This window comes from Chionomys nivalis, chromosome 4, assembly GCF_950005125.1.
Source record: "Chionomys nivalis chromosome 4, mChiNiv1.1, whole genome shotgun sequence".
In the NCBI taxonomy this organism is placed as follows: domain Eukaryota; kingdom Metazoa; phylum Chordata; class Mammalia; order Rodentia; family Cricetidae; genus Chionomys; species Chionomys nivalis.
In genome coordinates, this window is record NC_080089.1 from 28675127 (window position 1) to 28698319 (window position 23193).

The 23193-nt window shown below is 42.8% G+C and overlaps 1 protein-coding gene across 3 annotated transcripts in view; it reads right to left on the reverse strand.

Moving 5' to 3' along the window:
- Ntm (neurotrimin) overlaps positions 1 to 23193 on the reverse strand; it is a 977086-nt gene that overhangs the window by 122224 nt on the left and 831669 nt on the right. For all 3 annotated transcript variants that reach the window (XM_057767805.1, XM_057767806.1, XM_057767807.1), the window contains one exon: positions 3978 to 4103. In XM_057767805.1, coding sequence (XP_057623788.1) covers positions 3978 to 4103 — 126 coding nt within the window. The remainder of the gene's footprint in view (positions 1 to 3977; positions 4104 to 23193) is intronic.

Sequence of the window (23193 nt, forward strand, 5' to 3'; positions counted from 1 at the left end):
TAGACCCCAGGGAGTGTGCATCAGTGAAGAATGAAAAAAAGAAATGAGATACAGACCCTGATCTCAAAGAACTTTTGAAATGGGGATGTCACAAATGAACTGGATGTGGGGCATCTCTGCTCATGGACTTTCTCAACGCCTCTTCCTTTATCTTAGCGTGGGCTGTTCTTTGGGCATCTTAGATGAGGATGGAGCTAACTACCAAAAAGTTTTAGTGAAAGAAAGGGGCTGAAAGCAGCTGCCCATGAACTCTCAGGCACCCAATGGTTCTCGGTTCCAAAGGAGTGAAACGTCCACAGATCCCTGATTGGACCCGCATCTGCAGGAATGTGGCAGTGTAGGAGTCCCAGCTGTTTCCCTAACCCTCTGACCCTTCAATGGGATCTGATGCCAGGACTGTGAGAACACATTTCGGTGAAGAATGCAGCCGACTTCAAATATTTTCAGGATATACTGAAAGATATAGTCATAGAAAACCCAGGGATGAGACAGTTTGAAAGCACATTCTTTCAGGCCTAGGTAAAGATGAAGGACAAACACAGGCTCCTGAGCAGGAAGTAGCCTTGGAGGAGATTCTGGTTTCCCTGATGGTGTGTGAGCACAGACTGACCCTTCTGAGGACTTTGGCTTGGCCCTTCATGAAGCTAGCTGCAGCTCTTTCTTGGAAGGACCTGAAATGGGAGCATTTTCTCCTGAAAAGATCAGGGCAGACAGTAAGTACACATCCCAAAACTTGTGCAGAGTAAGGACAGACACTCAGAAACCTGTGCACTTTCTCTTTGAACTCTAGGAGTGGTGGTTATGAGGAGGAGCTAGAAAAGGCATAGAAAAACTACTTTGCACACACACACACACACAAATAAAATGGCTATGCCAGAAAAGCAGCTTGGGAGGCCCTATATTCCTCTCCATCCTGACTGGGCATCTCTACCTGATGAATGGCCTGAATAGGCCTCTTGACCCCTTTATCCACCAGACATTCACTCCTATATCAACGTTCAGGAGCCTTCCTGAAAGAACAGTCCACATGTCTGCATTCCCTTTCTGCACAGAGGATGGTCGTGGCTGGAAACAGTCGGTCTAAAGAGGCGGATTATTGTGAGTTTTCCTAGATGACTTCTGATAAACAAAACTCGGCATTTTCAAAACTGCCCCAAGCCAGCAGATAAGTCTAGAGAGAGAAAAGACAATGAAGTCATCAGATTGCCCCAAGTGCCTGGATCAGCTATTCTTTGGGGAGAGTTTCATGTCTATGTAAGAATGATTTGGCTGAGACATGATCCGTCTTCACCACTGGGACAAAAGATGACAACTGCTCACTGTCTTTGGAGACTCAGCAAAGAAGCACATCATTCTCTCCGGAGCTCTGGGCCTGTCCTAGTTCATTTAAAAGAAGCACTTTCTTGGAAACATTTAGTGGGTAGAGATGAAGGCCTGACTGCTAAGGGTCTCTAGCTTCAGCTCCGATTTGGCAGCAGCTCAGTGACATCTCTGATTTCCAAAGAATCATCTCCAGGAACACTGGTCCCCAGTGAGTCTCGAGGTGATTAGCCACAGCTTGGCATATCTCATCAGTCTGAAAGTGGGACGGCTAATCTAGGGCCCAGATCTGGACAAAGTCGTTCATCTAAATTACTCTAATCTGCAGGTAGATTCTGATCAGCCTGTTTCTCTCCCCTTGATCCATCTTCTGTTTCCATAGCAGCTAAAACCTCAGGAAAGTGGCAGCATCTGGCCCTGGCTCAGGTGAAAATCTCCTAGGGAAGTGAATTGACTTCATGGCCACAAAAGGAGGAACAAAGGACCCCCAAAATATAGCAGAACCAGCATCAAATGAAAGGGAAGGAGAAAGGGATTGGTGCAGAGAAAAAGAGAAGGGAAAGATTAAATGAAATCAAGTCCAAAATATTTAAAAGATAGTAAGAAAAATGGAAGGATCAAAAAGTGTAGTAGAGACGCAGGCATAAAAGGATTGGACAACAAAAGGTATCTGGAGGAAAAAGGCTGGAAAATATCAATACAATGACAAAGAGCTGGCTGGCCAGGGACAGGACGAGAAGGAGCAGCAAACTAGAGACAAAGTCTCTTGGAATAGGTGAAGGAAGTCTACTCCAGTGATAAATGTTTTGCAGTCTCGAAGGCAGACTGGCCTAGTATCTAATAGCACTGGGGACTCAGTGACATTAAGCTGTGATAAATGGGATGGGTAGACTTGAAAAGCTGTGCATCTTACAAGTGTCCCAGGTCCATTTTCCATCACTAATGATCTCATGCAGGGCTGAGGTCTCCTCCCAGACCTAAGCCAGGCCACACAGAAGGTCATTTCAAAAGGAGAGACTGGCCAAAATGCAAACGTTCTACCCCATGCCTTTCTTCACAGGGATAACGTAAAGAAGGATAACCACACCGTCTCCCAGAGTTCAGGACAAATACAACCAGACATGTCACATCTCTGAGACCATCTGTCAGGGTGCATTGCCACGGTCTCAGAGGAAATTCCATAACTGAGGCTGTTATAGTCCAACACTGTTTTTTTTTTTTAATGTGATTAGGGAGGCACTACTAGCTATATGGATGGGGACCTGAGAATCCAGTGAAGAACGTGCCAGAAGCAGGCAGTCCTTAGGTATTGTTGCCTTTTGGGATATACTCGTGAAAACAGATAATCTACCTGGCCCAGTGGTTTTGATCTTTCTGGAGATAAGCTCCAACCAACAATGAACCACTGTGTTGATATAGAAGGTCAGCCCCATGACCTTAGTAGAAGACAACATAGAAGGGACATTGTACACCAGAAGTCCTCCACAGACATCAGAAATGTTTCCGTGAACCACACCACAGCTCATCATCTCCTTCTACCCAAACTTGCTTCCTTCCCTGTTTCTCTACAGAAGCTGATCTCAAGAGAACCCCTGATAACTTTCCTCCACATCACTCTCCTCAGAATCTGCTGTGGGGTCACATAGCCTGTAGCAAGTAGAAAATCTCAGGGTTGCATTTGGGATCCTTAACCTTGCTCTACCTAGCAATATACATGCCTTCATTAGTTCACATGTATGCATAAATCATATATAATTACACACATCAGCCAGTGATCAGCAACAGATCTGACGGCCACTATCAATGCCTTTGCTCATGTGTTACTGTTTATTGACTAAACTCCTTGTCACTAATCAATGTATACTACTCAGCTTTCTTAACCTTAACCAGTACATGTTACACAGTCATATGAGTTCACAATAGCATAAATTTGTTAGTTTGGGGTTAGGGCTAATTCCCCTAGTTCTTAGAACAGCCTGGATAATTGCATTTCCTACAACATTTGGGAATGAATGAAGCAATATTCTGTTCATTGATAATAAATAAAAGCCACCTTAATGATAAGTGACATCTTGTCAGATCCTAGAGGTTCAGAGCACAAGCCACTGTTTGGTCCTCGGAACATCTGAACATTTTGGCAACATCAATTTTGCAACTCAGCCACATATTATGTGATACTTGTTATCTAGGAAACATTAAAAAAAACAACAGCTAAACAACAAAAACAGCTAATGACCAGATTTTTGGCAATGCTGAAAAAGCAGAGACTAGGGAAATTTCTTGCTAGGAATATGGCATTTAGAGCTCTCATCTGTCATTACGTGTTTGTATTTCCTATCTCCTCAAATAGCAGCTGGACCATGTCACCAACACAGCACTTCCATCATCACTCTCCATGGGACAAGTGCACACAGAATATCTTCACCACTTTTCCCTCCCAAACTCATGCGAAATTAATCTCCACAAGATTGCAAACAGATATTCAGATATACTTTCTGGCTACGGCCACTGTGCACAGAACACTCATATCTGCAGAGTCACGAGCTGAATTCGGAATACCAGAATCTCAGAGCCCATTGGATCCAGGAGCCAGTACCACAACCTCCCATCCGTGTCAAGCAAGATTCCTATTATCTAACAGGAGCTGCTCCTCTTACCTTTGGGAGAAATATGTCTCCAGGTTACTGTAGGCTCCGGTCTACCTGTGGCTATGCACGTGAGACTGATGTTGTTTCCTTCATTAATGGAGATATCTGAAGAAATCTCTACAATTTTGGGAGATACTGTGGAGACAAAACAGGTAGAAGGAACATAAAAATCCAGCTCTGTTCATTGTCTTAAGGTAGTCGCTGACAGAAGAGCCCAAAGATTGAAACAGATGGACTACTACACTTGTAAAAGATGAAAAAATTACAAGAATTACCTTAAAAAGTGAAAAATTACAAGAATTACCTTAAACATGGAAAATAAAAAAATATCTTACCTTGAATTTAGCTTCCAAATTAAACACAAATACAAAGTCCAGAGGGAAATCAATTCCACGGCAATGCTGCAGTAACTCTCCCAATTCTACCTTCTGTCTCCTCCTACACCACCCCACCACAAACACACCTCCAACACAAGCTCATGAGTCATTCTCATTGAATTCAGAGGTGGCTTTATGTAATTCAGTTCCCAACATAGCACATATCTACATAAATAGCATGGATTCTCCCTGTTGTCTACCTGACATAACAAGGTTCTCTAGGCCAGCATATGAGGACATTCAAAGTTCAAGCATCAACTAACCTCCCCCAGCCATCTCCAGTGGCCCTCACATCCACCCATCCTTGCTTTGTCCTCAACACACCATGCCCTTCCTGGTCCTCATAGAAGAGCTATGTCCTTCCTTATATCGTGTGTAGATAACCCTTTAAGACCCAGGTCTTTGTTATTTCCTTCACAGTCTACCTGTCCCCCGTAACAACACAAAATCAGTTCTGCTTCTTCACCCATGTTTCCAAAACATACTAGACACAGATGCTTGGGCATTCATATCAGTGAGCTATGCTCACTCCCCGACTGGATGAGTTTCTACCCCTTGTGTTTCAATATAAGGTCTTAAAGAAGATCCCTTTTCATTGTTTAATTTTATGTTTTCATGCATACAGTATCTTTCATACAGTAAGAAAAACTGATCATTTTTAGACTTAATTCCACATTGTATCTCATATAAAGAGACTGTATGTGTGTGTGTATGTGTGTGTGTGTGTATGTGTCCATTCCTGCACATTAAGATAGAAATAAAGAGTAAGTAATGCAGAGAAAGAAGTGGGATGGGAGGCTCATTGTTCCACAACCTAGGATATTTAAGATCTAACACTGTAATTCGCAGTTGATCATTAAAAGTCAGAGTGTGCCTGTTGGGGATAGAAAGGCAACTGATACGTTAGTAACTAAGCATCTGATTTTCTGACGCTTTGGCATATAAATTCCTAAAGTCTCTTAGTTCTACAGTTCTAGGGAACTGCTGCAGATTTAAAAACTCTGATGTATTTTACTCACATTATCTTAACTGTAGCCTTTCCTTCTGGCGAGCTCTTGACCCTGCACATCTGCCTGGTCCCTCCCTGCCCCACCCAGTTTGGGCATTCACACAGTCTTGCTTGCTTCTTGGAACACAGGCTGCCTGCAGAGTGTCTATGCTGGCCTTGCAGACATGGCTTAAATGGTGCAGGTAAGTAATTTATTGATCTGTAAAGCACTCCGGGATTCTCTGCAAGGGATTATGTCACGCCAACGCCATGCAATAAAATAAAAAATGATGGACTTTGCGAGCACAGGGTGATTTAGGGGTTGTAGTTGGAGGTGTACGTAAAGTACATTTTAAGTGGAAATCAGCCTGCATAATGAATTATTCTTGCTTTGGAAGGCTGACTGGGAGTTCATTTTCCTGGCTTCCTACATGATAGCTAATCTGCTAATCATACACTAGAGAACAATGGACAGTCCCCAAGTGGCATGGAAGGTGGAGTGGGCCAGAGCTGTCAGCACAGTAAGTATATTAAATGAGACAATCACACCTCATGCTTGGAAGAATCCTCAAGAAACGTCTCCTCCCCCCACCCCTATCATTTACATGTGGAAAGTATCCAACTCATGAAAGAAACGTTGAAGAAATGCTTGCCACCTCTCCTAGCCAGCTTAACAGCAGAGCCTAAAAGAGGCACACTGCCCTGGATGGAGCCAAAGGAGAAGCCATGCTTGGTATGGGACCCAGGAGATTACAGGCACAACCACAGTGATGAGAGCTAAATCAATGAGGGCAGATGTTCTGGGATGGAAAGTATCATTTTCTAGGCGGCAACTCATAGCACACTGTCGGCTTTAAGATTAAATTAGAGGCTCAGAGCACACCCTTGACATGAGGACTTGAGTTCTATCCTCGGCACCTCCCTGAAAAAATTAAATTGAGCTGGCAAGGAAACACTGTGATTTTCACTAATTCCTGCTCATAAGAAAGACTTGGGAAAGTAAGAGATAGGTTCTCTGTATTACATAGTTTCCATGGATACTTTCTGTACCTTACTTCCCTTAATGCAGGCTGTCAGAAACATACCAGGATTGCTTTGTTTGCTTGCATTTATTCATTCACCCATTCATTTATTCTCTTGTCAATATTCATGAGTCACTTTCCATATGCCAGCATCGTGCTAAGCACTAAGCACATAAAGTCCTTGTCCCTAAGGGTAATGTAATATAACAATATAAAACAGATAGGAATCCAACATTTAATGTATTGTGACACAGAGGGATTCATCAAATGCTATGGGAGCAAGGCAGTTAGATGCCTAAACTTGACTGTAGGTGGGTGCTGCATGACCTTTTTGGGACATGGGACAACTGTGTTAAATTTTAGGGGCTGAGTAAAAGTTTATCAAGTCTGGGTTGGAGAGGAGAAGTTTGTTTAGCAACATGCGTGACATAAGCACCATTAATGAGACTTTTTGTGCCCATGTATAATCAATCATTATTGGAAGAGATTTTTCTTTAGCAGCTGTGCCAAAAGGCACAGAGTGCTTGTGAATATAAACTCCATACACAATTGCATATTAGGTATTTCATGGCATGCAGCAATATGCCAATCTGGTTAGCTCTCCAAGTGCTTTCAATTTGGTTGGGAGAAACAATGCATTAAAAGTGTTCTATTGAATTGGAGGACAAAGCAAAAGGGACCCAAAGATTATGTGTGATTGTGAAAAGAGGGGTGTAGGTGATAAGTGCTGTGAGCTAGAAGGAGGGATGACCACGGTGAATGGGGGTGCCAGAGGTGAGTTTATCCACATTAGCATCTGCTTTGGAAAGCAGCAAACAAGAAAGCATCATGCAGTGAGACCCAAGTGGGGCTGTAGTACAGGGACCAGAAGTACACTGGCATGGATGAGGTTGCCAAAATTATCTATGAGGTACACCAATAGGCAACATCTACCAGCCGAAGGCAGCGTCGCACAGGACTGCAGATCCTGGGTGTCTCAGGTCACCTTCCTCGTCTACAAAGGTGATCTGTCATTTGTGAGGTTCTTCAGGGGACTTAAGAAACAACTTCTGAAATGACTGAAGAACAGTCCCTGGAAACATGAGGTTTTCAATAAATGAGTTTTATGCTGTACATGGTTGGCAATTTGTGTGCAGTATCAACACAAAATTGACATTCAATAAATTTCATAGGAATCAATGAAAACGGGATACAAGATCAATGAGGTACCAGGGAACCAGATTGCACACCAGTCTGGAGGGCTAGGTCCTGGGTTGTTAACCTCAATAGACTATGACAAGTATTCGATTAAAAATAAAAAAGAATGCCATAATTTTAAAATTTTATTTTAGGAAGAAGAATCTGTTAACCACGTGTCAGAATGAAGCTGGGAGAAATTGGAATTAGAGAAATCTATCTACATGAATAATATTCAAAACCTGGATTGAACTGTTAGCTCTGCAAAGAGAAGGCGATAGTGCCAAGGAGCACACATGGGAACTAATGGTGGCCTGGAAGGGGAGTGGGTCTCAGAGAAGCAATTTGTTTTGTGGAGAACTTAAGTTAGACTTGTTCTGATTTAGACATGAGGATGGGAAAGATGCTGGGGACAACTGGGGGCCAACCAGGCAGAATCACCCTATTACCTGTAGGAGTTACATCACCAAGAGCACAATTGAAAAGTAAACTGGGGAGGGCTGAGAACAGCGCCACAAATTAAATAGGCTGAGCCTCAATGGTGCCTTCCAAAGGGATGCCACTTCCTGCGCATGTCGATACTTGATGACTGAAGGCACGTGAGGTCTGAATCTAAAATATATCAATTATATAAACAGAAAGTCTAAGATATTTAGGATATATTTAGGAAGGAAGACAGAAATCAGGTGAACCATATTCTGATGATAAAATTCTACATTTAATACATTTTTATTAAGGTTTCATCTGGCTACTAAAGAAATCTAATTCAAATATGTAAATAATTAAATAAGGTAATTATTAAAACAATATTCCGAGGAACTTTCCTATTCCTGGTGTAGCTTACAGTGCCCAGGTGTTGAGTTTTAATAATTATGTCATTAATAAATAGCAATTTGCTGTTTTTAGCACACAGTAGATATCCTATTAAATCCAAATTAAGATGCTTTATTAAGCACTGTGCAGTCCTGTGGGGCTGAGAATGCACATAAAGGCTTCAACCAGGTACTTCCTAGGATGCACGCAGATCTATGCCTCCCAAATGGCTTCCATCACTGCCAGAGGCACTTCCCTCTGCTCACGAGCGAAGGTCTAGGATATCCAAAATCACTCAGGACAGTGTCCAGGGCAGTTGCTGTGTCCTAGGGACTTCTGACTTCACAGTGTTAAAAGACCAAATCCTAGGTACTGGCAACCTTTTGGCTTTCAGACCTCACAGACACTCAGGAAGCGATAACAGCCTGAAGCAAAATGCGCAATGTTGATGGGGAGGCTATTAAAGATGCAGCCACTGCATGCCAGGCAAATCCTACTGCAAAGCTGTTTTGCGTAGGAACAGGTCAGGCTGTGTGGTAAGATATGGGACTATCTTTCCCCAACCCAGACTAAGACAGGGTCAGCCAAGAGCATAAAGAAAACGCTCTTATCCTAGAAATCCCTTCGTGAAATGCATCCCACTTCTTTCCTAGCCTCACCCCAGATACCCTTTTTGTCTGTTGCCTCCTCTAGTACCAAAACACCTCAAACCCTTCCTGATCCAAAGGTCCCTCAAGAGTTACCAGTTTTCTTCACATAGCTTGTCTGTCCTCGCCTTTCCATCCTGGCCTCTCAAAGAAGTCTTCCATGGCCATCGTTTCTAAGATCGAGTCTCCATACTGGATTAATTGTTCCATAATCATTGTCTCTTCACTTACTTTGTGGTGCTGGAGAACTGAGTTGACTGCCTTCAGCATGATAGGCGATCATTTGACCACAGAACTACACTCTCAGGCTGGTCTCTTCTAAAGGTTCTCTCGGTCACTGAACTGCTCAGTACATGCCTTCATATCCAGCAAACTTCATGTTCATGTTTCACAGATGTGTTATGAGTGAATAGGTGTTCTTGCAAGGCTGAACAGAAATGTGAACAACTGAAAGTCCCTGAATATCCTCCAGATCTACGTGGCACACACACCAATAATGACAGTCATCAGCTTTCAAATGTGCAAATCTCTCTCTCTCTCTCTCTCTCTCTCTCTCTCTCTCTCTCACACACACACACACACACACACGCACACACACACATACACACACACACACACACACATAAATTTTCCTCTGCAATTAACCCAGTGAATCGGTATTATTTCTAAAGTAACTCATTATGACAACTTTGAAGTGTTTCCTATGACACAAGACTTCTACCATTGATATCAATAAACCCCAAGTAAATGGTAACTCCTTATTCATCTGGTGATGAGCTGAGAATGCTGATGTTCCATAGGAGTGGGGGCCTAGGAAGTTATTCAAGGACGCATAACTGAAAATTGCAGTGTGGTGTGTGAGTTTTAGTAAGGGATCTTATCACTAAAAAAGTCATTGGAATTGCAAGTATATATATATATATATAAACATACATAAAAAAGAAATATGACTCCCATGTTTTGTGCACATCGCCTGCTTGTGAAACCCTGTTGTGCATTAGACACTTTGCAGAGAATGAGTTTACTGATAATATTTTAAGAATCATATGAGGAATTTCCATTATTATTATTCACAGATGAAGGGAAAGTTAGAGGGATTGTAGCCATTTGTTCAAGGGCAAATTGCCAATCAGGGATAAAAATGGAACATATGAGTAAGTTATTGGTGACGCCCGTTGTCTGCTCTTCTCAGAGACCAGTCTTGTGAGTTCCAACCCTGAACTCCTTAGGTTTTGCTAAAAATATCTACCCCACAACACCATCTACCCAGTTCCTTAACCACATAACCATGGGCAATGATTATTCCTCTCATCTGAACACTTCCATCATTTGCTCCATCCCGTTCCTTCTTTTGTAGCTCCATGGCAACACTGGTGTACCCATCAGGAACTTAGATGCAGGAGTCTCTCAGTATTCGGTGTACAGTATAATTCTCTACCACAGAGGGGATGGGAGGCTCCACCAAAGTGTTTTTGTTCTAACTTCCCACCTCTGCAGGCATAGTGGAATCTCCTGCTTATTCCCTCCTGAGCGCATCTTGCTCTCCTTCCTCTCATTCATTTTCCTTCATTTTGAACTGAACCAGAGATGTGGTCCTGGGGACACTTCTGAAGCTACCACTGTGGCTGCTGGCACCAGCAGGCACACAGGTCCATTGGACTGCGTATACCTGGTGACAGAGAAGTCATCAATAAAGTTTGTCTGTCTTAAGTTGACAACTAAAAGAAGTTCTTATTAGGTCTACTGTGATTGATTAGGTTCGCCATTCTCTTGCTCTGCTACCTCACTGCCTTCTACGTTTCCCCCTTCCTTCTTTCTTCCTTTGAAGTATCTACATGATCCGATGTACATTTATAGAACTGTGGGGTCTGTGGTGTTATTTAAATAGAGTAACTCTAAGATTTGTATCAGAAGACCAAATATTAAGTTTAGATCTTCAAGTTGCTAGTGATATAAATGTACCTAAATCATTTCACTAGCTGATTGCATTAATTATATTAGTATCTTTCTTAACCCATGCTTTACGGGTTGGAGAAAAATATGGAAATATCACATTTTAATACAAGATATTATTCAAGTATGACTCAGTAGTATTAATAGTACTCATGTATCTCTGGAGGCCAATATGAAGAGAAATGGAAACTTCTGCACAAGGGAATTTTCTTGATTTAAAGGAAGAGGTAAGATGGTTACCACGCTTGCGCTCCTGTCGGCAGACGCTATCCAGTGCTCCAGAAGTAACAATGGCCCCTTGGGTAACAGCAGCTTCAGGCTGAAAACTCAATCCCAAACTCAGACAGGCACAGGCTTTCTCTCTTGCCAGCAAAAAACTGAGCAAGACTGAATGTTCCTAATCCTAGATGAGTCTGAAAATGTGAGATCTCTAGTGATACAACCTTGGGCGAGGGGGATTGTCTTTCATCAGAACACTTATGTCATTTGTAACATCTCATTCTTCCTCTCTCAGCTTCTCCATATGAAACCCAGGAAAAACCATGAAGCCCTGGGAGGAACTCCAGTGACTTATTCAGGATTAGTCATAAACCAGTGGTTCTGAAGTCTGGAATGTGGGCCTTTCAGGATCAAGCGCAATGTGGAAGGAAGTTTTTATGAGCTCTGCTCTCGGACACAGTTTAATCATTCCTGATGAAGACATAGAAGAACAGAGTAAACAGCCTTCATTCATCACAGTGATATGTTTGTGCAAATGGGATTCCACAGCCCCTACCTATAACCGTAAGTGCTCCTTTATAGTGGGCACCAATGCAAAGTTGGTAAAAAGTGTCTCCTTATTCACTGTTTCATGTAAGAACATCGGAGAAGGATGCTAATCATGACCCAGCCTGCCACCCAGACATGACTGGCTGGGTTCCAGTTTCTAGAACAATGGTACAGAGTTGGGACTGAGTGGCTTGCTTGCCTTACACCACCATCCTGATATGGACCAGATCGTAAGTCACCAGTTCATCAAAGGACAGAGAGATGGAGTGTGAAACCATGGGTTACTGAGCAACAGAAACAAATTCAAGAGGCCCTGGAGAGCATCTGGCCAGCTGTTCAGCCCAGCTGCTTCTTTGGAGATCCTCCTGGCTATGCCTCAGGCATTGCCTTCACTGTGCCAGGAAAAGGACTGGAGCTACCCAGGTAAGCAGCTAAGCCGAGTCCGTCATCATGTAGGCTACCCAGACACATGCAGTCTCTAATCGCATATCTCTGAAAAGCCAGAGCCAAGTTTCCATAGCCAGAAAGTCTCCAAAATTAAAATCTGCCTAACCTGAAGAGGGAATCAATTAACCCAATTCACTACGCAGGTTTACAAGGAAGAGGAAAACAAATAAAAAACAACAACAGGAAAATTGTGTGTGTGTGTCTATTATTCCTTATGGAAGAAGATATTATTTGCTGATCACCTAATAAGGACTATATTCTTGCCATGCATTTCCCATTTATTTCAGAACACTCAAGCCTTAAAGACCTAATGAAATTCCACCGAAAGAGAAAGGAAGTGGTGAATGTCAGAGTCCAGCTCTTCCTACAGGATTTGGGGGATCAAAGTGAATGTGTAGGTATAATTGAAAAGCACTTAGTGGGCTGCTAAACACTCTACAAATAAATGCTATTGTGAGTGAGATCGCATGGAGTCCAATCAATTAGTGGTCAACAGCTTAGCTATTTGCTATACAAGCCAACCCAGAATTGCTGACTGGGCCTTCCTTATCCTGCCCAGCTACATCTTCTGAGCAAACCAATGCATTCTCAGCATCCAGAACAGACATGGGGGCAGGCAACAATGCTTCTGATATCCCAGCTTCTAAATCCCCCTGGAGTTCTCCACAGCCACAGTCCTGTTGCAGCCTCTGAAACCTCACCGCAGGGCCCATTCAATCTTTTTCTTGGATCTCTTGGCATCTTGCTGGAGTCCATTTCTCAAAAGCAGGAAGGCATATGTATGTAATTACTGAGACAAAGTTGACCAATTCAGGCAGGCCACACAGTGATAATGGCCACTTTTATCCCAGAAACAGCTTGTTCATTTATTTGTTTCATTTTCTGTTTCTCTTGGTTTTGCTATGTTTTGTTTTCAGAGACAGGTTTTCTCAGTGTAGCTTTGGAGCCTGTCCTGCAGCTTACTTTGTAGATGAGGCTGGTCTCGAACTCACAGAGATTCACCTGCTTCTGCCTCCTGAGTGCTGGGATTAAAGGCGAGCACCAATACACTCGGCCCCAGACACATCTTTGTAGTAGTTTCCTACACATGCTCTAAATGACTGGTTTAGGACTTATGAAAAGATCCCATTAGGCATCAAGAACTCTGCAAATTCAGCCTTGGTGGCTCAAGTCCCCACTATGGGGCAGGGGTGCAGAAATGTTGTTCCTTAGAATGTATTTCCTGCCAGTTACTTTCTTTTCCAAACTCAGGAAGAAATAAACATGCACTTGCTTCTGTTCAGAAACTTACCTCAAGCAGAGAACTACCTCTTAACTACACTCGTCTGTGCTAGCACTCCTCCCCAGGATAACTCTGTGTTTCTGTATGTTGATGTAAGCGATGTGAACGCACCTGAGGATGCCTGTATAGGCTAACACACTCTCGAGACCACGATTCCCTCCACTCATTCTTTTCTCGCTCTCAAAAATGTGCCTACGCACTGAGCATTGCTCTCTCTCTCTCTCTCTCTCTCTCTCTCTCTCTCTCTCTCTCTCTACCCCGTTCGGGTCAGCCGGAGGCCAACCAAGTGAAAATGGAGGCCACGTGCCCAGGTGGTCCCTTCTCAGCACTGAAGAAGTCTGTGTCTGTGCTGTCGATCAGTTGCCTGCCACCTATACACCTCCATGCTCAGCTGCCTTTCTGGTGTCATTTGCACTTTAATTCCTAATTGCCTAACAGCGCTGATAGTTAGGGTCTCAACAATGGCGATAAATCTGCGAGCAGCGGAAATTATGTTACCTGCACTAGGAAGGTCCCCATGAACGCCTGGCTGGCTGTACTCCTGGCTGCAGGAGGATGCAAATGATTTCAAGAACATTTCTCTTTCCCTTGTATCTACTACCTGCAAGGTCAGGTTAGACAGAGAGGAGACTGCCTTGGGGAGAGCCCCTGCCTTCCTCCAGCAGCACAGTTGTGATAATGTTTGTGCCAGAACGGAAACTCAAGTCGTATTCAGGCTCCTGTGCCAGCAATCTCTGGGACCATCTTAGGCAAGAAAAGACACAGCTTATTATGTGACCTTGACTCTCAAGGTCCTCTATATAGACCCATTGCAGTCCCAGGTTACTTGGCAACTGGTTTTAAACTGATTTTGTGTTCTCAGTCCTTATTGGCACTAAATCCTTCATAAAGGTTATGGTTGAAGCCTCTCCCCCTTAGCATGAGTGGTAAAGAGGCTGGCCTGTTTGTGTTGAGCTACAAGTTCTCAGAGAGAGTCATAGCTCTGTCTGAGAATCCCCTGCGAAATGTCACAGTGCCGGAGCAGGAGAGGGAGGTGCAGCCTGGGAAAGAAAAAGTTTCAACATGACTTCTTGTTAATACAAAGCTTGTCAAACACATCACCTAGAAATACTGAATGTCTTTATTAGATTCTTTTATCTCCCCCCGAGATTGGAAGGACGCACCAGTTGCTTCTCGGTGGAGATGTCATCATCCAGAAACTAATTAAAGGCTACGCAGGAAGCTGGGGCACTCACACTCTGGAGAACAAAATGCATTAGCAAGCAGAGTAAAAAAAAAAAATGCAAGTGAACTTTATATCGAAAAGGGCAAGTTGGGAATTTGACAATAACTCTTCTTTCTCCCTCACCAGCTCACAGCAGGTGAAAGTGGGCGCATCAGGCTGTCAATGAATCTTGATGCAAGGCCATCTGCTCCTTAGCATCTCAGGAAAGGATTTCTCCTATCTGGGTACCAAGGGATAAGGACCAAATGACCACTTGCTATGGGAAATGCAATCAGGTAGGTTGCAGCTCCAACTCTGCCCCTGCGATTGAGCCAAAGATGTGTATGTCTGAACAACATTTATTTACCTCTGCAGATTGAAGCAACTGACCAGTCAGTTCAAAGTATGTAGGAGTACAGGGAAGGCAGACTGAAGAAGATGATGCACATCTTGCCAAAAAACCTCAAAATCTGTACCTTTATTGGCTTTAATTATGGAACGGGCTTCCTCTGTGTATTCTGTGAACATTGCCATTCTACTGCTTTATGGTCACCAAAGATCTCTCCAGGTGCCATGGCCTTCCTCTTTTGCATTTTCTCTGCTCGTGCTTTATGGTCTTTCACGTCTCATTCTTCAGAGTCCAGACATTAAAACACAATAAGCTGTCTTTGTCACTCAAGGACCATTGCCACTTCCCACTGATCCCATGGCTACCATAGACCATGATGCTTGGGCCATTCCATGATTCATACTTTGGTTTGTGAAGCATCTTCGGTCTTACCAGCTCTGTCTTATTAGCTCTGATTTCTGAAATGTTGTTCAATATTGAACACACCTTGTCTTCCACTGGTCTTTTAATAATTATAGACTGGATGACTGACAGTGAATCGTGGAATAAAAGCAAAAGCCTGAATGCTTGCTGTTCACTCAGAGCAAAGCTTAAAGCCTTGCTTTGACACAGCAGGGCCACCTTTGCTTGTCCTGCTTTCCCTTCTACTTTTGTCTCAGATGATTCTTGACCAAGGAAGACATATGAGCTAACAAGCTTTGAGAGTCATCTAGAGAAATGGGGATCCAGAGAACCAGGGAAGCCAAGAGCTCGGTAATGTTTTGGCATCAATTAAAAACTTGAGTCCAATCCTGGATATCAGTCCACTGTTAACTTATCTGCCACCCAATAGAGACACAAGAATCAACACAATTTTTGTAGTAATAAAATATAGATCACCTATGTATCATTTTAAATGTTTTTTTTTTAAAAATCTAAAGTCCAATAACAGTAGAAACATTTACAAAACCATGTATTTTGAGATGGTTATTTAACTATTCAGTATTTTGTCTACAACACATGTTGCATGTTGCATAATAGCCTATGAAAGGGTGACTATGATGAGAGATTTAGATAGCTCATGTAGTGCCCAGTACATGCTAAGGGATCAACTCATGAGTCTATATACAAAAGCAGTTGTTATACCTACTTCAGTTGGAACTGCTCCAACTAGAATGACATCGGCCAGTGTCATCCTAACCCAATTCCAGGTGCTACAACTTATCCAGTGTGAGGACCAATTCTTTGTCTCCCTTATTATTAAGTCATAATTTTCCCTGACTCCCCTTTTCTTCCTTAGCTTGGTGTTGCCACCCTGTCCTTGTCTTCTTGTCTTCCTGGCTACTCCTCAGTTCATTGCTCAGAGGCGGAGAGTTATATTTCCTGGCCATGGGACACTTCAATAACTGCTATCAGATGCTCTTGGATTCAGAGTTCACTGCTTTCCTTTACGCCGCACGCTAATATGGGAAATCCCGGCCTTCAAACATTCTAGCAACATGGAGATAGAACTCAGTTTTTTTTTTTCCCTCCGCAAAAATGATGGCATAATAATGGCCCTTCCTGCAGGGCTTTCCTAGAGATTTAATGTGTTCACATGTATAAAGAGCTCAGAACAATACTGAGCTCAATAATGTGTGCTCAATAAAGCCAATGCATTTACAGTGTCCCAAATAGAATTCTGGATTCTTCCTCTCCCTACTCCAAAACCTCTTCCTCTCCTCGCATGCCCCTTCTTAATTAATCACACAGTTGCCAACCTAATCTCTTTGAACAAAGAAACAGGAGTTGCCCTTAATTTCCCTCATTCCCTCGCTTTCCTTGTCCAACTATTAAATCTTGTTCACTTTATTTCAAAAAATAACCCTTACCCTCCCTAAATCTCATTCTCTTCTCTCTTGAGATAATTTTCAGCCCTCTGCTTATCCAAGTCTGCTTTATGCTGTTATTTTTTTCTGGTTTCCTTCTCCCATTTTACACAGACGCACCATTCTCTTCACTACAGAGAGATTTTAGAACCGCTGAACCAGGGCTTCTCAATCTGTGGGTCATCACGACCCCTTTAGGGTCACAGATTTGAGATCCTGTGTAGCAGATATTTACATTAGTATTCCTAATAGTAGCAAAATGACAGTTATAAAGATAACAATGAAATAATTTTATGGTTGGGGAAGTCACTACAACATGAGGATTTGTATTAAAAGGTTGCAGCATTAGGGAGGTTGAGAACCACTGAATTCTAGGCCAATTCTCTCTCTCTCTCTCTCTCTCTCTCTCTCTCTCTCTCTCTCACACACACACACACACACACACACACAAGTCCCTACCACCTCTATTTATAACCCTCTAGTAGCATCTGACTATAATGAGCACAAAATTCAAAGTTTATAGCTGTGTCTCCAAAACTCTACCCAGCTGGCTTGGGTGGAGTCACCATTATGCCTCGGGCTATTTTTCACTCAGCTCTCTGATATGTTTCCACTCTTTGTAGATGCCAAGCATGTTTTTTTTTTTTTTTAAATATGACTTTACAATTCCTGTTCCTTATTCCCCTCCCCCGCAAAAAACCTCTTCACCCAAATCATCATATGGTTAATGGTTCACTACTTAGATCTCATGTCAAATATTTCTTCCTGCTCATCCTTTTAAAACAGCCCCACCCCTCCCAATGGTTTCCCTTTAGCTGTGTATGACACACATTTCCACCTGAATTTCTAGTTTATTTGTTGAGCGTTCATTGTTTCTATCTCTTCATTGGACTTTTTCCTCTCAGCAGTACTGAGAATTGGACCCAGGACCTAGCACAAATCAAGGAAAAAATTCACCGCATTAGAATGTATTCTGCAAGGGTTGGTGGGATAGATAGCAGGTAAACATGCTCATCATTGAAACCTGACTACCTCAGTTCTATTTCCGGAACCCTGAGTGTTGCTACTGACCTTCATTTATGTACCATGGCATGGGTGTGTCTGTCTTCACCTATGCACATTATGAACAATACACATGGTATTGCTGTGGGATAATGCTCTTGTACCCCGTAAAGATTTGTCACTCGTACTGGTTTAATAAAATGTTGATTTGCCAGTAGCCAGGCAGGAAGTAGAGGCAAGGCAACAGACTAAAAGAATTCTGGGAAGAGAAAGGCTCATTCTGCAGTCACCAGCCAGACACAGCAGAATGTTTCACTGATAAAGTACCAAGCCACATGGTTAAACATAGATAAGAATTATGTATTAAGTTGTAAGAGCTAGTTAATAATAAGCCTGAGCTAATAGGCCATCCAGTTTATGATTAATATAAGCCTCTGTGTGTTTTGTTGGGACTGAAAGACTGTGGGATAAGGCAGGACAGAAACATTTGTCTACACAGTATTAATAAGTTAATAAACTTGAAAAAGTTGTACCCTTCAGGAGAATAAAACCTCACATTATACCCACTCTATTCAGGCCACTTACAGTGGTAACCAGTTCACAAGAAGAACTTTATACATTCAACTACCTCTATCCAGAATTTACTTAAATTTTTTTATTTACAGTTCTTTTCTTTCTTCAAACCACTCTGCTGGGATATATTGTAACTATAACATAATCACTGCACAGCAAACATCCTTCTGAGGAAACTTGAGAAGGTAGGACCTACAATGTGTTTCTCTCTTATTGTGTTTTACCTTGATAGCCTAGCAGTAAATCGAGTTCCACCATTACTGTCCAATTGTGCATTGGGACTGACTCATGCTAATTGTCTTTCCTATGGTCCCATGGGAAGAGAGACATGTTCAAGATAAAGATTTCCATAGTTCAATTACTGACAACTGGAATGAGTAAATTTGTTTCTACACACAACCACAAATCTATATGTGTGTGTATGTGGATGTATATGTGTTGTGTTATAAGAGTTTATGTGTGGGTTATATGTGTTTATGTATATATGCAGAATTTGTGGTGTGTGTATGTGTTTATGATGTGTGTGTGTGTGTAGAATGTATGTGTGTGGTATATGTGCATATGTGGTGTGCTCATGTATATATGTGTATTGTATATATTTGTGTGGTGGTATACATGTGTTATATTTATGTGTGTGTTTGTGGAATGTGTGTGTGGTGGGTATATTTATACATATATATATATAGTGTAATGTGTGTGTGGTATATACATGTGTGTATGTGGGGTGTGCGTGTAGTATATTTATGCGTGTATATGTGTGTGAATTATATGTGTGTGGCATATACGTGTGTATGTGGAGGGTGTGTGGTGGTTATGTGTAAATGTGGGTTGTATGTATATATGTGTGTGATATATGTGTGTGTATTGCGGTGTGTATGTGCATGTGTGTGGTATGTACATATGTGTCTATGTGTTTAAAATAAATATGTTTATAAAGAAGGCAGGACAGCCTTACTTCCCACTGAAGAATCTGCCACTTGCTGTGAAGCTCCAGAAAATGTTAACTTGCTTTGGAAAGTCAAAGTTCAGTTTCTTCTAAAGCACTACCTCATCACAGAAACAATGGCTTATGGGCTGCTCTCCCTTTTCCAGGAAGGTTGTGTTGAGTACACAGAAAAGCTAAACAAAATCCCTGTCACTGGGCAATAAATTAAAAGTAGGTCTGTGCTACTGAAGATAAATCAGCAACTTAAACATTCCTCCCCTGAGCTGGGCATCTTCAAGGAACATAGGACAGGTGTCTCCAAGCTGAAGTATGGGTTAAAAAGCTGTCCTTTAAATTACATCTGGGCTATTTCTTTTCTGGCTGGCTGTATTTTTTTGTGATCTATCTGGAGGCTTAAAAAGACGCACAGCAAAATAAATCTCAGTTCTATTAAGCACACACTATGGACTTGCATGTTTGCTCCTATCTGTGGTCTCTCTTCCTTTCTATCATCCCCCGCTGCCCCACCCCTTCTCAGTGCTATCCAGCATCAGCACCAGAAAATGTTTACGATTACTCCTGACACTGATACTAATCCAATTCCCTGTAATTGCAATTCATCATCGCGTGGGCTTCCTCTGTTTTATGAAGCTCTAGCGTTCACATCGCAGATATCCTGTAATTCCAGATATAAACTCAGCCTGTTTCTTTCTAGAGTCGAAATGCTTGGCAGTGGGGTAGGCTCTGGTCTACACTCCAAGGCAGAGAATCGGGGTCAGTGGCGACAGCCAAGGGGCACTGCCACAGTCTAGATTAGATCAGCACAAGTGAATGCACTTGCCTTCATTTTAAGTCTTGCCCAAGCCCCTGCTGAGCCAAATCAATATTTAATAATTGTGAGATACGGCTATGTGGATGTGTGGGGGTCTCCATTTGCCCCTCACTGGGAACTGTTTGCAGCAACACTGCACATACAGCAGCTCACAACGCCTGGTGCTGGCTCCTTTGGCAATTCCTATTTTTATCGACACTACCATTCACTTCCAAAATGCATAGTAAAGATAATAAGCTAAGTCCCAGGAGAGCGGTCTGGACCAAAGCAGCTAGGGATAAACGGGAGTTCATTACAGCAGGCAGTAGAATATTCCTTTGTGAAGGTATGGACTAGGAAGGGCAGTATGACAAGGAGATGGAATGAGATCATTTCTGAAAGTCCTTGCAAAAACTCAAAAGGGCATGGCTTTAGGGGGAAAAAAGGCATGGGCCTCTGCTGCCCTCAGGTCTTCTGACATCCTTAGCGTCACTCCGAACCAATCCCTTTTTTCAAAGTCTCAACTCTATTATATCTGAGGAGGTTGGGATAGCTGCAGTGTGTCCACTTCAGCACTGTTGACATTTTGAGCTAGATGATCCTTTGTTGAGGTAAGTGAATCCTGTTCGTTGTAGGATATTTTGCAGTGCAGACACCAGTAGGTGCTGTTAGCACATCCCACACAAATTTCTTGTGTTCCACACACTTGGAACAGCCAGCATCCAGATGTTGCCACTTGTACCTGGGACATTTACTCCATGGAACCACTGGGCCAATTCACTCTGGAAAAGTCTCCTGAGTTTTTTATGGTGTTCTTCTCATCTTCCTTCTTTGGAGATTTGCGTGGAGATGCACAGGCATAGACTGCAGTCATCTAGAAGTTTCTCCTACATGCCATTCTCAGGAGATCACTTTCAAAACCAAGTTTGACATTGCCTTGCTCTGGACTGCTTTCTTTCTTAGGATTGAATAACATAGAGGCGCTGTATCTTTTATGACACTCTTTGGTACATAACCCCATCCTAGCTTTTCAGCCTGGGCTCTAGAGGCAGATGTGTGGCCACAGCACTTCCGGCTTTGATGACTGACCTCTAGTGGCTGGAGACACACTAAGCTCGCCTCAAGGCCTTTGTATTTCATCCTTGTCTGCTGAACACCATCTCACTGCCCCCTTCTGCAGGCCACCAACTCTGCAGGGTCACTAGGTACTGAATGGCTCATTACCAGGGGCAAATACATCAGAGAGGAACCACAGTCCCAGCGCTGTAATGAATCCTTCAATTGGCTAGGAATGAATGCATTAATCTGGGGCTATTAGAGCCTTTTATCAGGCTGCCTAAAATATACTGCCTTCCCAAAGCATACTGAGCAGGCATTTCACCCTAAAGGGATATGTGGGAGGGAACGCTATATTGGCACTAGCTAAAACAGAACAGCTAAGACAAATATCACATATAGGGGAGGGGGAAGGGCACTCAAGCCCAAAATAAAAGGAAAAAGCCATATCATCTAGGAAACTTCCCTTAGGGCGAAGAAGAAGGAAAGAGAAGCAAGACACAGAGGTGCTCCGCATTGCAGACTTCCTAAATAGCTGAATGGTGGGAGGAGAGAGGTCCTGGGGAAGGGAAGGCCTGGCTCCAGTCACCATATGATGGACATAATCACGGACACGTAGTGGAACCTGGGGCTTAGTGTTGTGATTTCACGGTTTGGAGATATAAGACAACACAGTGGGCACATTTACATACCTATTGTTATCCCATGGGCATCCCACAGGGAGCAAGGCAAGAATTCAACCAGTCAGGCACCAGGTTCCCCTAGAGCTTCACGGGGAGGGGGTGTGGGAGAGGAGCATGCTGAGCAGTAACTCCCTGGGCTACGGGCAAGAAGACTGCAAGAATAACAGTTCTCCTGGGACAGTTTGAGGCCACAGCTTTGATGATTGAGGGCTTATTTGCTTATAAAATAGAAATTATTACAATTGCCTTGCTTTATCTTGTGTTTGTGAAAACCGAATATAATAATTCATGTGAATGTGTTCTCATACCAATAAAGAAATGGCTGCAGTGCTAGGGCATGAATGAGGGAATATTTCAGGCCCAAAATAAATAAATAAAGGGCAAATTGTTTCGGGGCACTGGCCACATGATGAGGACAGCATGTCTCTATCTGTTCTCACTCTGCCATGAATTTCTGTGGCCTGTGGGGTCCTCAGGGACTAGGCATTGCAGTCAAACTCGATGCATTGGGGACCTGAGTATGCATGGCCTTCCTTCTGGATGTGGGCTCTGGGAATGAGTTTATTCAGGGATGGGTCAAATCATTTCCTGGTTTTATTTTCATCACACTGTTATTAGAATTTATGACCCTCATCATGATGAGATGGAGTCACACCCTTCCCTTGTCCATGGGGCCCCAGGGATCAAGAAGCTTCCAGAATGACTCAATGTTTGAGTTTTTGGTCATCAGAGATTCCCATTGCTGTGTCTTCTTTTTCTGTCCTTAGTAAATCTGGAATTAAGAGGGCTTCCCCAAAGCCCGGGGTTTATAGATTTCAACAATGCTCTTAACCTCTGAAAGCAGAACACTTTAGGTTTGACTTCATTTTTCCTCTAATCTCCCTTTTCTAGGGTAGAAAGGGGATTATTAGGAAAGAGTGGCAGTTATTCTTGACGAGGACGAATCAAAGCCAGTGCAGCTGTTGGCTTTTAAGGACTCTGACCTGAGCACAAAAGCAGGGTCTGCAGTAGAAAGCATAAGCCCCCGAATGACATGAAAGTCATTGAAGCCACCAACCGCTGCAGCTTCTTCTCATCTCCATCCTGGGCAATCGCCCAGCTCTTATGAGAGCTGTGTTCTTACAGGCTAAACTTCCCAACTCCTTCCATAGCAAGGATCTGTAGTCCTTTTTTATACTTGTGACAAATAGATCATCTTTAATAATGATAATCTTTTTATCTAATCATAGAGAATTATTTAAAATGATGTATGTTGACCCATAGCAGGATCTCTGAGATTGGAAACTGACTAGCTGTCCATCA